The 15,474-nt window shown below is 44.8% G+C and overlaps 1 protein-coding gene across 1 annotated transcript in view; it reads left to right on the top strand.

Moving 5' to 3' along the window:
• The window catches only part of TTLL4 (tubulin tyrosine ligase like 4), a 388,835-nt gene that overhangs the window by 348,107 nt on the left and 25,254 nt on the right, over positions 1-15,474 (top strand). The window contains exon 17 of the mRNA XM_053712432.1: positions 5,850-5,917. Coding sequence (XP_053568407.1) covers positions 5,850-5,917 — 68 coding nt within the window. The remainder of the gene's footprint in view (positions 1-5,849; positions 5,918-15,474) is intronic.

Below are 15,474 nucleotides of genomic sequence, written 5' to 3'. Positions count from 1 at the left end.
TCAAGTTTCTAAGATTTGCATTTCTGGACCAACACGTCCAGTTTGTGGCTCTTCCGTTTAGTCTAGCGACGGCCCCAAGAGTCTGCATGAAGGTTCTGGGGGTGCTACTTGCAGTGGCTAAATTCAAGGGCATTGTGGTGGCTCCGTACCTGGACGACATCCTTGTTCAGGCACCGTTGCTCAGCCACTGTTGCTCAGCCTCGCAGAGGATCATTCGAGGGCTCTTCTTCTTTTGCTCAAATCTTACGGTTGGAAAATCAACTCCGGAAAGAGTTCCCTGGTTCCCAGCAACAGGGTGGAGTTCCTGGGCACGATAATAGACTCTATGTCCATGAAGATATTACTCACAGATCAGGGATGCAGGAAGCTTGTGTCCACCTGTCTTGCCCTTCAGTCCTCCTCAAGCCCATCGGTGGCTTAATGTATGGAGGTGATGGGTCTCATGGTTTCAAGCATAGATGTCATCCCATTCGCCAGGTTCCATCTCAGACCTCTTCAATTGTGCATGTTGAGACAGTGGAACAGCGATCATTCAGATCTATCACAGCTGATATCCATGGATACTCAGACTCGGAACTTCCTCTCTTGGTGGATTCGTCCAGAGCAGCTGTCCATGGGGACATCCTTCCTGAGACCGTCCTGGGAGATTGTGAACTACGAGCAATTTACAATGCTCTGACAGCATGACCTTCTCTGAGGTCGATCAGTTTCATCAGACTCCAGACCGACAACATTACCTCGGTGGCCTACATCAACCATCAGGGGGGTACGAGGAGCTTCCTTGCGATGAGGGAGGTGTCTCTGATTCTGGAGTGGGCAGAGTCCTACGACTGCTTGCTTTCAGTGATTCACATTCCAAGTGTGGACAACTGGGAAGCAGACTTTCTCAGCAGACAATCCTTCCATCCTGGGGAATGGTCTCTTCACCCCGAGGTGTTTGCAGAGATTTGTCTCAGATAGGGAATGCCGGAGATAGATCTCATGGCGCCCAGACTCGATTGCAAGCTACCTCGATATGGGTCGAGGTCCAGGGATCCCCAGACAGTGCTGATAGATGCCTTAGCGGTTCCTTGGGGTCTCAGCCTAGCATACATTTTTCCACCGTTAGCACTTCTACCTAGTGTAGTGGCACGCATCAAACAGGAGCGAGCCTCGGCCATTCTGATTGCTCCTTCGTGGCCGCGGAGGACGTGGTTTGCGGATCTAGTGGGGATGTCATCCTCTCCACCGTGGAGGTTACCCTGTCTCAGGGATCTACTGTCACAGGGCCCCTTTCAACATCGAAATCTAGATTCTCTGAGGCTGACTGCGTGGAGATTGAACACCTAGTCTTAGCCAAGAGAGGCTTTTCTAAAAATGTGCTTGATACTCTAATTCAGGCAAGTAAGCCAGTCACTCGTCTCATCTACCATAAGGTGTGGAGGACTTACTTGTCCTGGTGTGAGAAGCGTGGATATCCTTGGCATAAGGTGAAGGTAGCCAGGATTCTGTCCTTTCTCTTAGATGGTTTGGAGAAAGGTCTTGCCACTAGTTCCTTTAAAGGGACAGATTTTGGCTTTATCAGTCTTGTTGCATAGGAGACGCACTGAGCTCCCTGACAGCCAATATTTTGTTCAGACTCTGTCTAGAATCAGGCCTGTCTTTAGACAGTCGGCTCCGCCTTGGAGCTTAAACTTAGTCCTTAAGGTTTTGCAGAGGGTTCCGTTTGAACCTATGCATTCCATAGACATTAAGATTCTGCCCTGAAAGTTTCTCTTCCTGTTGGCTATTGCATCGGCACGTAGCTGCCTTGCTAAGTGATCCTCCTTATCTGGAGTTTCATGCGGATAAGGCTATACTTCGCACTGCGTTGGGGTTTCTCCCCAAGGTGGTGTCTACCCGTAACATCAATCAGGACATAGTTGTTCCTCCTTTGTGTCCTAACCCCCCTTCTTCAAAGGAGAGGTTCGCGCCTTGAAGTTTTATCTTCAGGCTACAAAGGATTTCAGACAGTCTACATCTCTTTTTGTGGTGTATTCTGGGAAGCGCAAGGGGCAGAGGGCCTCTGCTACTTTGTCTTTTTGGTTGAGGTGCTTGATTCGCTTGGCTTATGAGACAGCGGGACATAAGCCTCCTCAGAGGATCACGGCTCATTCAACTTGAGCTGTGGCTTCGTTTTGAGGCTTCAAGAATGATGCCTCTATGGAGCAGATTTGTAAGGCGGCTACCTGGTCCTCCTTACACACTTTACAAAGTTTTACAAATTTGACGTTTTTGTTTCTGTGGAAGCTGTTTTTGGGAGAGAGGTTTTGCAGGCTGTGGTGCCCTCAGAATAGGGTCCGCCTTTTACCCTTCCGGTTTCATTCAGTGTCCTCTAAAGCTTGGGTATATGTTCCCAATAGTAATGAATGAAGCAGTGGACTCTCCTCCCCTTTAGATGAAAAACATAAATTATGCTTACCTGATAATTTCATTTCCATCAAGGGGAGGTGAGTCCACGGCTCCCGCCCGTATCTCTGATGGGCAGACCTAAATCTATTCATCTTCTGGCACCATTTATACCCTAATATTTCTCCTAGTGTTCCTGGTTCCCTCGGCAGAATGACTGGGGGATGAGGTAAGTAGGGGAGGTATTTAAGCCTTTGGCTGGGGTGTCTTTGCCTCCTCCTGGTGGCCAGGTTGTTAATTCCCAATAGTAATGAATGAAGCCGTGGACTCTCCTCCCCTTGATGGAAATGAAATTATCAGGTAACCATAATTTATGCTTTTAAATGTAAAAAAAAAGGTATGAAAGAAAACAGAATTTATAGTTTCCAATTTAATTTCCTTAGGACCCTTGCTATATGGGTGAGAGTTCTTATTTGCACCTGTTAGCCGTGCTTTCTGCCTTTCGATAAATCTTATCTTTCATTTGTGGAGTTTGGCATGTGTGGGGTATAGTTTGTTCCCTTATACAGTAAATGCATTAGGTCATGTCCATGAAAATTACATAAACACAGAATTCCTCATTGTAATGAGACGGCCCTGTTTGTAAAATAGGGTTTTATGGGGACATAAGATCTCGAAACAGCCCCCTCTTGTCAGAACCTTCCCTGTGCCTAGTAGGACAGGTGATTATCATTTGCACTGTAATGTACAGAAATTAATTTCCTGCACCACTAGTGCATATGTTAATGTTGGGCCTAATTGTTAAAGGGACAGTCAACACCATAATTTTTGTTGTTTTAAAAGATAGAGAATCCCTTAATTACCAATTCCCCAGTTATGCATGACCAACACAGTTATAATTATACACGTTTTACCTCTGTAATTACCTTGTATCTAAGCAATATATACACAATAGGAGGCTCCCTCACCCAGCGCACAGTCAGCTATTAAATTCACAAGAGGAGTAGTATAGCATAAGTACCATCACAAGTTCTGTTCAAGAGACACAATACCTTCATTCGTGACAAGCCTTCTGCATACACTTAGCTGCGGCTCCCAGTCCGGTCCCGGTCAGTCTCCTACCACAAAGCTCCTCCTCTCGTTGTCTTGACAACGAAGTAAGCACAAAGAAAGGCAAAAATTCAAGACACAGCTTCAGCGTGTCCTGCAAACCGCCATACAGACTTACTGGTAGTCTGGTAAATAGCAAACAATACAAAAAGAAGGTGAGGCAGGACAAAAAGGGCTTAAAAGTTAAAACGTAGCTTTTATTGCTTTCACCATGGATAAAAGAAAAATAACAGCAAAATAAAAAGCAGTAATGTCAGAGTGAGCTTGGACAGCAGCAGTCTAACATGTTTCGGCTCCTGCCTTACTCATAGACTGTGCTGTCTCAAGCTCACAGCCTGCTTAAATCAATCACTCTGACATAGATTGCTAACAGCCAACATAATTAACTGTTACAATGCTGAACAAGAAAAGTGTGCACAAACATACATTTCCTTTACAAAGTAGTTAACAATTAAGTACAAAACTTTAGCTACCAAATAATAATTTTTCAGAAGGGCCAACAAAACCCAAGAGGGGGAGGAGGCCACACAAGAGGGGGGCCAACGTAGGACCAAACAAATACATGCTGAGAACACAGACACAACAGCAAAATAACACAAACAAGTACAAGATCTAACTATCTTAAATCTCTCACGTTACGCTAGATGCTGAAGAAGAGAGAGTTCTCAAATATGGTTTGGGCTTTGTTCCATCCACAGATTTTAATCTCTTTGAAACTATACTCGATTTAAATAAATTTGTCAGAAATCTGACTTTGAGAAAATGCTTTAAAGATCAAGATATGGGTTCTGATGTTCTAAACACAGAAGTCAAAGAGTTTAATTCTGTGAGGGCTGATGTATTTTTTGATGATGCTATTGATTATCTGTCACTTTTAAGCTTGGAGATGGAATCTGGTAATGAAGAAATGGTTGTGGCAAAGTTTAAGCCAGTATCAGACTTCTACCCCACTAGAAAGAGGGGAGTTTATTTAGAAGCCTTCCATAGGAGAGTGGAATCTGAACTCATTAAATTGAATGATTCTATATCAGGTAAAGGTAGTAGACAATATAATTTGTCGTACAGAGCAAGAGGCTTTAGAGAAATTGAAATTGAGGGATGATATTGTGATTCGCAAAAGCGACAAGGGAGGGAACGTAGTTGTCCTCCGCAAACAAGATTATATACAGGAGGCTCTTAGGCAACTGGGAGACCGGGATGTATATCAGAAATTGAGTTTTGAGCCTACCCTCTCCTTTAAAAGAAGTTTAGAACAGATTCTGGATGATGGCTGTGATTTGAGTATCATTGATGTTGATACTAGAGCTTTTTTGACCGTGAAGTATCCCAAAACTCCTATTTTCCACCACCTTCCCAAAAAACACAAATCCTTTGAGAATATACAAGGTCGCCCAATTGTTTCTGGTATTGGGTCTTTGTTGGAGCCTTTGGGAAGGTGGATGGAAAGTATTCTTCAGCCTTTGGTTAAAATTTTCTTCCTTTTTAAAGGATACCAAGCATCTTTTGGTTATGCTGGAAAAGGTTGTATGGAAGAGGGATTATTCATGGATGACGGTTGATGTAGTCGGCCTCTATTCAAGTATACCCTTGAATAAGGGAATGGAAGCGATTGCTGTGAGCTTGAGACAGCACAGTCTGAGTAAGTCAGGAGCCGAAACATGTTAGACTGCTGCTGTCCAAGCTCACTCTGACATTACTGCTTTTTATTTTTCTGCTATTTTTCTTTTATCCACGGTGAAGGCAATAAAAGCTACGTTTTAACTTTTAAGCCCTTTTTGTCCTGCCTCGCCTTCTTTTTGAATTGCTTGTATCTAAGCCACAGCAGACTGCCCACTTATTTCAGTTCTTTTGACAGACTTGCATTTTAGCCAATCAGAGCTGTCTCCATGGTAAATTCACGAGCATGAGCTCAATGTTATCGATATGAAAAAAATGAACTACTGCCCTCTAGAGGTGAAAAACTATCAAAATGCATTTAGATTAGAGGCGGCCTTCAAGGTCTAAGAAGTTAGCATATGAACCTCCTAGGTTTAGCTTTCAACTAAGAATACCAAGAGAACAAAGCAAAATTGGTGATAAAAGTAAATTGGAAAGTTGTTTAAAATGGCATGCCCTATCTGAATCATGAAAGGTTTTTTTTTTTTTTTTTTGACTTGATTGTCCCTTTAAGGTTTATTAAAATTAGGGGTATAAAAATCCTGCTATACCGATTGGATAGAAAAATCTAAAGTTAGCCAGACCTGTAACATAAGAGTTTTGATTAGTGTTTGCTGCAGAAGTATAAGTCTAAAAAAAAATGTTAGGTGGTGTGATATTGTATGCATATTAATATTGTATGCATCCCATAATAGATTTTATTTTTCTCTTCTTAGGACGGGATTTCCTTAAGAGCTTGTGCTTGATGAATTTCCATGTTGGTGCAGTCTCACAGTCTCCTGTGGTAAGTATTAGCTCATCTTCACTATTGTGTATGCACTTGAATATCTCTGTATTCTTCCACTTTCTTTTGTAACAGCATATGATGGTTTGCGAGTTTAATATATACTTGCTGACTAACAAATATTTTTAATAATCGAATAGTACCCTTCGAGATGGGACTGGAGTTTTAAGTAATCCTGTCAGCCTCTCAGTGAGAGCATGGGTGAAAGTTAGAGTCCAGAGATGCAGGGAGTGTCGTCTCTGCGAAACCATCCCGACTCATGTTAACAGCTCCTGGCAATCAGCGTTGATGAGTTTCACTAAACTGCCTTTATTCACTCAAGTACATATCAGAAGTAATGCTACTATCTGTCACATTTGAAGGTCCATGTTCCTGCTCCACAGCATAGATTCCGGTAAGATCTTTCATTTTATTTTGATATATGAATGTAATGTTAACGAAAGAAGTTAGGGTCCCAGTGGGACTCCTTTATCTTAAAATGGAATCAAGGGTTAATATCTCCTGTGGGGGGTTATTGAACATGGGGTACTTTAATCATGTTTGTTATGCGATTCTGTCTGCTAATGTGTAGTGGTGCTTGGGCTCATGGCTATTCAGAAACATAACGGCTTTATCAGACTGCGCAGTCTTTTTGGACTGGCGTGCATTTTTTTTCTGACTTACACGGTGCACTTCGTGACCAGGTGTAGTCACTTATTTCCATTTCCATACTCTGACTGGCGACGGAGAGAGTCTGCTCTTTAGTTGTCTGGTTCACAGGAGGTGGTGAGTGCCCCAGCCATTGGGGGTGTAAGGTGCCGTTTAGCTTTAGTCCATATTTGCAATCTCCAAGTTATGGAGGATTCTGATTTCTCCAACATAGGTGTGTCCGGTCCACGGCGTCATCCTTACTTGTGGGATATTCTCCTCCCCAACAGGAAATGGCAAAGCTGGTCACATGATCCCTCCTAGGCTCCGCCTACCCCAGTCATTCTCTTTGCCGTTGTACAGGCAACATCTCCACGGAGATGGCTTAGAGTTTTTTAGTGTTTAACTGTAGTTTTTATTATTCAATCAAGAGTTTGTTATTTTAAAATAGTGCTGGTATGTACTATTTACTCAGAAACAGAAAAGAGATGAAGATTTCTGTTTGTATGAGGAAAATGATTTTAGCAACCGTTACTAAAATCCATGGCTGTTCCACACAGGACTGTTGAGAGGAATTAACTTCAGTTGGGGGAACAGTGAGCAGTCTCTTGCTGCTTGAGGTATGACACATTCTAACAAGACGATGTAATGCTGGAAGCTGTCATTTTCCCTATGGGATCCGGTAAGCCATGTTTATTAAGATTGTAAATAAGGGCTTCACAAGGGCTTATTAAGACTGTAGACTTTTTCTGGGCTAAATCGATTCATTATTAACACATATTTAGCCTTGAGGAATCATTTAATCTGGGTATTTTGATAAGTTTATACCGGCAGGCACTTTTTTAGACACCTTTCTCTTTAGGGGCTTTCCCAAATCATAGGCAGAGCCTCATTTTCGCGCCGGTGTTGCGCACTTGTTTTTGAGAGGCATGACATGCAGTCGCATGTGTGAGGAGCTCTGATACATAGAAAAGACTTTCTGAAGGCGTCATTTGGTATCGTATTCCCCTTTGGGCTTGGTTGGGTCTCAGCAAAGCAGACACCAGGGACTGTAAAGGGGTTAAAGTTAAGAACGGCTCCGGTTCCGTTATTTTAAGGGTTAAAGCTTCCAAATTTGGGGTGCAATACTTTTAAGGCTTTAAGACACTGTGGTGAAATTTTGGTGAATTTTGAACAATTCCTTCATATTTTTTCGCAATTGCAGTAATAAAGTGTGTTCAGTTTTAAATTTAAAGTGACAGTAACGGTTTTATTTTAAAACGTTTTTTGTACTTTGTTATCAAGTTTATGCCTGTTTAACATGTCTGAACTACCAGATAGACTGTGTTCTGAATGTGGGGAAGCCAGAGTTCCTTCTCATTTAAATAAATGTGATTTATGTGACAATGACAATGATGCCCAAGATGATTCCTCAAGTGAGGGGAGTAAGCATGGTACTGCATCATTCCCTCCTTCGTCTACACGAGTCTTGCCCACTCAGGAGGCCCCTAGTACATCTAGCGCGCCAATACTCCTTACTATGCAACAATTAACGGCTGTAATGGATAATTCTGTCAAAAACATTTTAGCCAAAATGCACACTTATCAGCGTAAGCGCGACTGCTCTGTTTTAGATACTGAAGAGCATGACGACGCTGATAATAATGGTTCTGAAGGGCCCCTAAACCAGTCTGATGGGGCCAGGGAGGTTTTGTCTGAGGGAGAAATTACTGATTCAGGGAACATTTCTCAACAAGCTGAACCTGATGTGATTACGTTTAAATTTAAGTTGGAACATCTCCGCATTCTGCTTAAGGAGGTATTATCCACTCTGGATGATTGTGACAAGTTGGTCATCCCAGAGAAACTATGTAAAATGGACAAGTTCCTAGAGGTCCCGGGGCTCCCAGAAGCTTTTCCTATACCCAAGCGGGTGGCGGACATTGTAAATAAAGAATGGGAAAGGCCCGGTATTCCTTTCGTCCCTCCCCCCATATTTAAAAAATTGTTTCCTATGGTCGACCCCAGAAAGGACTTATGGCAGACAGTCCCCAAGGTCGAGGGAGCGGTTTCCACTTTAAACAAACGCACCACTATACCCATAGAAGATAGTTGTGCTTTCAAAGATCCTATGGATAAAAAATTAGAAGGTTTACTTAAAAAGATGTTTGTTCAGCAGGGTTACCTTCTACAACCAATTTCATGCATTGTCCCTGTCGCTACAGCCGCGTGTTTCTGGTTCGATGAGCTGGTAAAGGCGGTCGATAGTGATTCTCCTCTTTATGAGGAGATTATGGACAGAATCAATGCTCTCAAATTGGCTAATTCTTTCACCCTAGACGCCACTTTGCAATTGGCTAGGTTAGCGGCTAAGAATTCTGGGTTTGCTATTGTGGCGCGCAGAGCGCTTTGGTTGAAATCTTGGTCAGCTGATGCGTCTTCCAAGAACAAGCTACTTAACATTCCTTTCAAGGGGAAAACGCTGTTTGGCCCTGACTTGAAAGAGATTATCTCTGATATCACTGGGGGTAAGGGCCATGCCCTTCCTCAGGATCGGCCTTTCAAGGCCAAAAATAAACCTAATTTTCGTCCCTTTCGTAGAAACGGACCAGCCCAAAGTGCTACGTCCTCTAAGCAAGAGGGTAATACTTCTCAAGCCAAGCCAGCTTGGAGACCAATGCAAGGCTGGAACAAGGGAAAGCAGGCCAAGAAACCTGCCACTGCTACCAAGACAGCATGAAATGTTGGCCCCCGATCCGGGACCGGATCTGGTGGGGGGCAGACTCTCTCTCTTCGCTCGGGCTTGGGCAAGAGATGTTCTGGATCCTTGGGCGCTAGAAATAGTCTCCCAAGGTTATCTTCTGGAATTCAAGGGGCTTCCCCCAAGGGGGAGGTTCCACAGGTCTCAGTTGTCTTCAGACCACATAAAAAGACAGGCATTCTTACGTTGTGTAGAAGACCTGTTAAAAATGGGAGTGATTCATCCTGTTCCAGTAGGAGAACAAGGGATGGGGTTCTACTCCAATCTGTTCATAGTTCCCAAAAAAGAGGGAACGTTCAGACCAATCTTAGATCTCAAGATCTTAAACAAGTTTCTCAAGGTTCCATCGTTCAAAATGGAAACCATTCGAACAATTCTTCCTTCCATCCAGGAAGGTCAATTCATGACCACGGTGGATTTAAAGGATGCGTATCTACATATTCCTATCCACAAGGAACATCATCGGTTCCTAAGGTTCGCATTCCTGGACAAGCATTACCAGTTCGTGGCGCTTCCTTTCGGATTAGCCACTGCTCCAAGGATTTTCACAAAGGTACTAGGGTCCCTTCTAGCTGTGCTAAGACCAAGGGGCATTGCTGTAGTACCTTACTTGGACGACATTCTGATTCAAGCGTCGTCCCTTCCTCAAGCAAAGGCTCACACGGACATTGTCCTGGCCTTTCTCAGATCTCACGGATGGAAAGTGAACGTGGAAAAGAGTTCTCTATCTCCGTCAACAAGGGTTCCCTTCTTGGGGACAATAATAGACTCCTTAGAAATGAGGATTTTTCTGACAGAGGCCAGAAAAACAAAACTTCTAGACTCTTGTCGGATACTTCATTCCGTTCCTCTTCCTTCCATAGCGCAGTGCATGGAAGTGATAGGTTTGATGGTAGCGGCAATGGACATAGTTCCTTTTGCGCGCATTCATCTAAGACCATTACAACTGTGCATGCTCAGTCAGTGGAATGGGGACTATACAAACTTGTCTCCGAGGATACAAGTAAATCAGAGGACCAGAGACTCACTCCGTTGGTGGCTGTCCCTGGACAACCTGTCACAAGGGATGACCTTCCGCAGACCAGAGTGGGTCATTGTCACGACCGACGCCAGTCTGATGGGCTGGGGCGCGGTCTGGGGATCCCTGAAAGCTCAGGGTCTCGGGAAGAATCTCTTCTACCGATAAATATTCTGGAACTGAGAGCGATATTCAATGCTCTCAAGGCTTGGCCTCAGCTAGCGAGGGCCAAGTTCATACGGTTTCAATCAGACAACATGACAACTGTTGCGTACATCAACCATCAGGGGGGAACAAGGAGTTCCCTGGCGATGGAAGAAGTGACCAAAATCATTCTATGGGCGGAGTCTCACTCCTGCCACCTGTCTGCTATCCACATCCCAGGAGTGGAAAATTGGGAAGCGGATTTTCTGAGTCGTCAGACATTGCATCCGGGGGAGTGGGAACTCCATCCGGAAATCTTTGCCCAAGTCACTCAACTGTGGGGCATTGCAGACATGGATCTGATGGCCTCTCGTCAGAACTTCAAAGTTCCTTGCTACGGGTCCAGATCCAGGGATCCCAAGGCGGCTCTAGTGGATGCACTAGTAGCACCTTGGACCTTCAAACTAGCTTATGTATTCCCGCCGTTTCCTCTCATCCCCAGGCTGGTAGCCAGGATCAATCAGGAAAGGGCGTCGGTGATCTTGATAGCTCCTGCGTGGCCACGCAGGACTTGGTATGCAGATCTGGTGAATATGTCATCGGCTCCACCATGGAAGCTACCTTTGAGACGAGACCTTCTTGTTCAAGGTCCGTTCGAACATCCGAATCTGGTCTCACTCCAGCTGACTGCTTGGAGATTGAACGTTTGATCTTATCGAAGCGAGGGTTCTCAGATTCTGTTATCGATACTCTTGTTCAGGCCAGAAAGCCTGTAACTAGAAAGATTTACCACAAAATTTGGAAAAAATATATCTGTTGGTGTGAATCTAAAGGATTCCCTTGGGACAAGGTTAAGATTCCTAAGATTCTATCCTTCCTTCAAGAAGGATTGGAAAAAGGATTATCTGCAAGTTCCCTGAAGGGACAGATTTCTGCCTTGTCTGTGTTACTTCATAAAAAGCTGGCAGCTGTGCCAGATGTTCAAGCCTTTGTTCAGGCTCTGGTTAGAATCAAGCCTGTTTACAAACCTTTGACTCCTCCTTGGAGTCTCAACTTAGTTCTTTCAGTTCTTCAGGGGGTTCCGTTTGAACCCTTACATTCCGTTGATATTAAGTTATTATCTTGGAAAGTTTTGTTTTTGGTTGCAATTTCTTCTGCTAGAAGAGTTTCAGAATTATCTGCTCTGCAGTGTTCTCCTCCTTATCTGGTGTTCCATGCAGATAAGGTGGTTTTACGTACTAAACCTGGTTTTCTTCCAAAAGTTGTTTCTAACAAAAACATTAACCAGGAGATTATCGTACCTTCTCTGTGTCCGAAACCAGTTTCGAAGAAGGAACGTTTGTTGCACAATTTGGATGTTGTTCGCGCTCTAAAATTCTATTTAGATGCTACAAAGGATTTTAGACAAACATCTTCCTTGTTTGTTGTTTATTCCGGTAAAAGGAGAGGTCAAAAAGCAACTTCTACCTCTCTCTCTTTTTGGATTAAAAGCATCATCAGATTGGCTTACGAGACTGCCGGACGGCAGCCTCCCGAAAGAATCACAGCTCATTCCACTAGGGCTGTGGCTTCCACATGGGCCTTCAAGAACGAGGCTTCTGTTGATCAGATATGTAGGGCAGCGACTTGGTCTTCACTGCACACTTTTACCAAATTTTACAAGTTTGATACTTTTGCTTCTTCTGAGGCTATTTTTGGGAGAAAGGTTTTGCAAGCCGTGGTGCCTTCCATCTAGGTGACCTGATTTGCTCCCTCCCTTCATCCGTGTCCTAAAGCTTTGGTATTGGTTCCCACAAGTAAGGATGACGCCGTGGACCGGACACACCTATGTTGGAGAAAACAGAATTTATGTTTACCTGATAAATTACTTTCTCCAACGGTGTGTCCGGTCCACGGCCCGCCCTGGTTTTTTAATCAGGTCTGATAATTTATTTTCTTTAACTACAGTCACCACGGTTTCATATGGTTTCTCCTATGCAAATATTCCTCCTTAACGTCGGTCGAATGACTGGGGTAGGCGGAGCCTAGGAGGGATCATGTGACCAGCTTTGCTGGGCTCTTTGCCATTTCCTGTTGGGGAGGAGAATATCCCACAAGTAAGGATGACGCCGTGGACCGGACACACCGTTGGAGAAAGTAATTTATCAGGTAAACATAAATTCTGTTTTTTTGCAGACGGACATCTCCGACTCAGAGTACACGTCTTGTGAGGCGTATGAAATGGCCCGGGTTATCCATGCCCATGAGTTATGTTCTGATTGCCATTCTAGAGTACTCTCTTACCCCGAATAAGGAAATGTAGAGTGCGTTGAGCCTTCTGCCCCTGAGGATTCCATGTCCCGTGAGGCGCATGCCCCAGAACCTTCTTTTGCTATGCAAGCAGGTGTCCCTATGGCCGTTACTCCTTCTTCAGAAGCGGCCTGTTTCCTCCAGAGGTTACAGCATGGTTCCGCATGGCCATATCTATGGTGCTGGCGCATTTTTATCTCCCAAGAGAAGATACTGTCCGTGTTCTGTTAACCAGGGTCTGTCGAGCGTGAGATCGCCTGAGTCTGTTCGACCTTCTGGGGAAGCGATAGCCTCTAAAGCTTCAGGGGCCCCTCCCTCGGGGCCGGGGGCTGTCCATTGATCCGGCGGGGGAACATTTTGCCTTACGTTATAGACTGGCACGTCTTCATGTTCTACTAAGGCATGTTTTGGCGGTGCTGGAGGATTCCGATCCTACTGGGCCGAGGGATCCTCAGTCTTCTGTGCTGGAAGGCAAACTAGGTTAGACGTATGGGGATGAAGCCAATCTCCTTGACGTCCCTGGGTTTTTTTTTCTCGTTTTTTTTAAGTATCTGTTCCAGTTCTGAGCTTGGGAGAATGGGGCCTCTGATCGGCTGGTCCTGTTAGCGTACCCATTCTCCTTGGGCTTTCACCCATGGGTGTTGCCTTTATTTTCTTTGATCCGATTAGGATGTGTTTAATTTGTTTTACGAAGCTCATGTTATGATTTTCCATTTTGGGAACGTTTCTTCTCTGGAACTGATACTTGCGATTTTGTTGTCGTGTGGGCACTTCCTCGGAAGTTGCGCAGTACTATGTAATGACGTAGTTATGTTTATAGTTTATCGGTCTCTTCGGGGGCTTCGATTTTTTTTCTTGGACCTTGGACAGTTTCGGAGTGCTCTCGTATCAGGCGGGTACTGGTCGGGCGCTAGCTGCTGTTCCTTACGGTTCACATCACTCACGTGGTGCCGGTGCGCTGGTTATCCTGTCGGGTGCTGGATTGTTTTTTTTGATAAGTGTTCGTTTTTCTTGTTGCCTCCATTACTAGAAGACGGAGGGACTGCATTGGTCCTGAGACTCATCGGGAGAGGCCTGTTGGCCTTGGAACCGAAGTTCTCCATTCCCATGGATTTGGATGACCTCTGGGCGTCGGGGGTACCAGATAGATGACTATTTTCATTTTCGCTCTTGGTATCTTCTGGATGTCTGTTTTTTGTGGCCTAGTCGCAGGTACCTCTCGTAGGTCGCTGGGACTACTTGTTTCCCTTCTTGGGTGGGCAGGGTCATCTGTATCTGAAGGTAGATCCTTATTACTTTTTTTTTAATTTTTTAGATTGGACGTTCTTCTATTGGGAGTGCAGGGGTTTGGGGTTATTCCCTGTTTTTCCCCGGCATTCTTCTCGTCGACTTATCTGCCAGGAGTTGTGAAGCTCCCACTGTTTTTCCTGTAAGGTACAGGATTTTCTGGAAGACTGATTCTGTAGGGGTCTTGGTGATTTTATCGCCTTCTCATCCCAAGTTCTTGTTGGAGCCTGTTCCGTGTAAACCCGTGGTCTTTAGGGGGGGTATGCCTCTTTGACTCTCTAAGAGATCTAGCTCTTTGGGTTTGCAAGCAGAGGGTCCTGGTTTCAGACGCTCTTCCGGGTGCTGGTTGCCCTCTTCTTAGGCCTGTTTAGTTGTCTTTCTAGGCTCTTTGGTCTGAATCTATTTCGAGCATCCAATGTCCAGGGACATTGGGACTTGGGACCTCATACGGAGGAGTGCACCCTGGGCAGTGCGTACCTTGATGGTTCTCAGGATCTGGCTTTTGGTCATGTCTCTCTTATTGGAGTCCGGATCTTGATCAGTCCTGGGTGGTTCGCCTTCAAACCTTTAGGTTTTGGAACATCCATTGTCCCTTCAGGGGAGATTTGGTAACTGCCTGAGGGTTAGTTTTGCTGTCTCTCAGGCGGGATCTTATAGTGGTGCACCTTTATGTGGGCTCGTGGTTGTTTGTTTCAACGGAGCTATCGGTATGACCGAATGTTCTCTTATCAATTGGTTTTCACCGTTTTCTCATCTTTTCTCCATGCCTATGGCTGGGGAAGCAGATCCTTTGCATTGCTCATCTTCAGGGAGGTTTCAGAATACAGTATTTGTCGCCCCAAAGGTCCTTCTCTTCTCCCGAGGGGTTCTTCCCTTCTTTACGTGCAAGAGGTCATGGGGCTGGATTCTGGTACTGGGACACTGGGAGTGGTCCTTCTTAGGAAGGGAGCTGTGTAGGGGTTCTGGAACCCAAGCACGTTGTATTTCTGTCATGGCTTTGTGGTGGCAAGCAAGATTTAAATAATGGTCAGAGTTGTACTTCCATGGGCTTGTTCCTTTTTAGGCCCCTCCTTTTTCTTCTGAGGTGTGGTTTTTTGTTTCCTTTGTATTCTGACGTTGCCAATCCTTTGGGACTTGGTCCGTTACCTCTGAGTGGGGGTCGGGGATCTGACTGCTCTGTTCAGTCTTGACCGTGTACTTCCAGTTGATGCAGGTCTAAGTGGTATCTAACCTGCCTAAGTAGCTGAAGGTTTGGAGTCTGAATCCTGCTGTGGCAACTTTCTAACCTGGTTTCCTGCCTTCGGTGGGGGATTCACAGTGTTTCATCCCTCCACTGGTTTCATATGCTGCTGGTGTTGGATGTTCTAAGGTCTGGATTTTTTCCTAGACGAGGGTTGTTGTCGATATTTTTCGGCATACTCTGTGGGATGGTCTCCCATGATGGCTTAGGGT

This window comes from Bombina bombina, chromosome 1, assembly GCF_027579735.1.
Source record: "Bombina bombina isolate aBomBom1 chromosome 1, aBomBom1.pri, whole genome shotgun sequence".
Classification (NCBI taxonomy): domain Eukaryota; kingdom Metazoa; phylum Chordata; class Amphibia; order Anura; family Bombinatoridae; genus Bombina; species Bombina bombina.
This window is presented reverse-complemented; position numbering and strand designations above follow the sequence as displayed.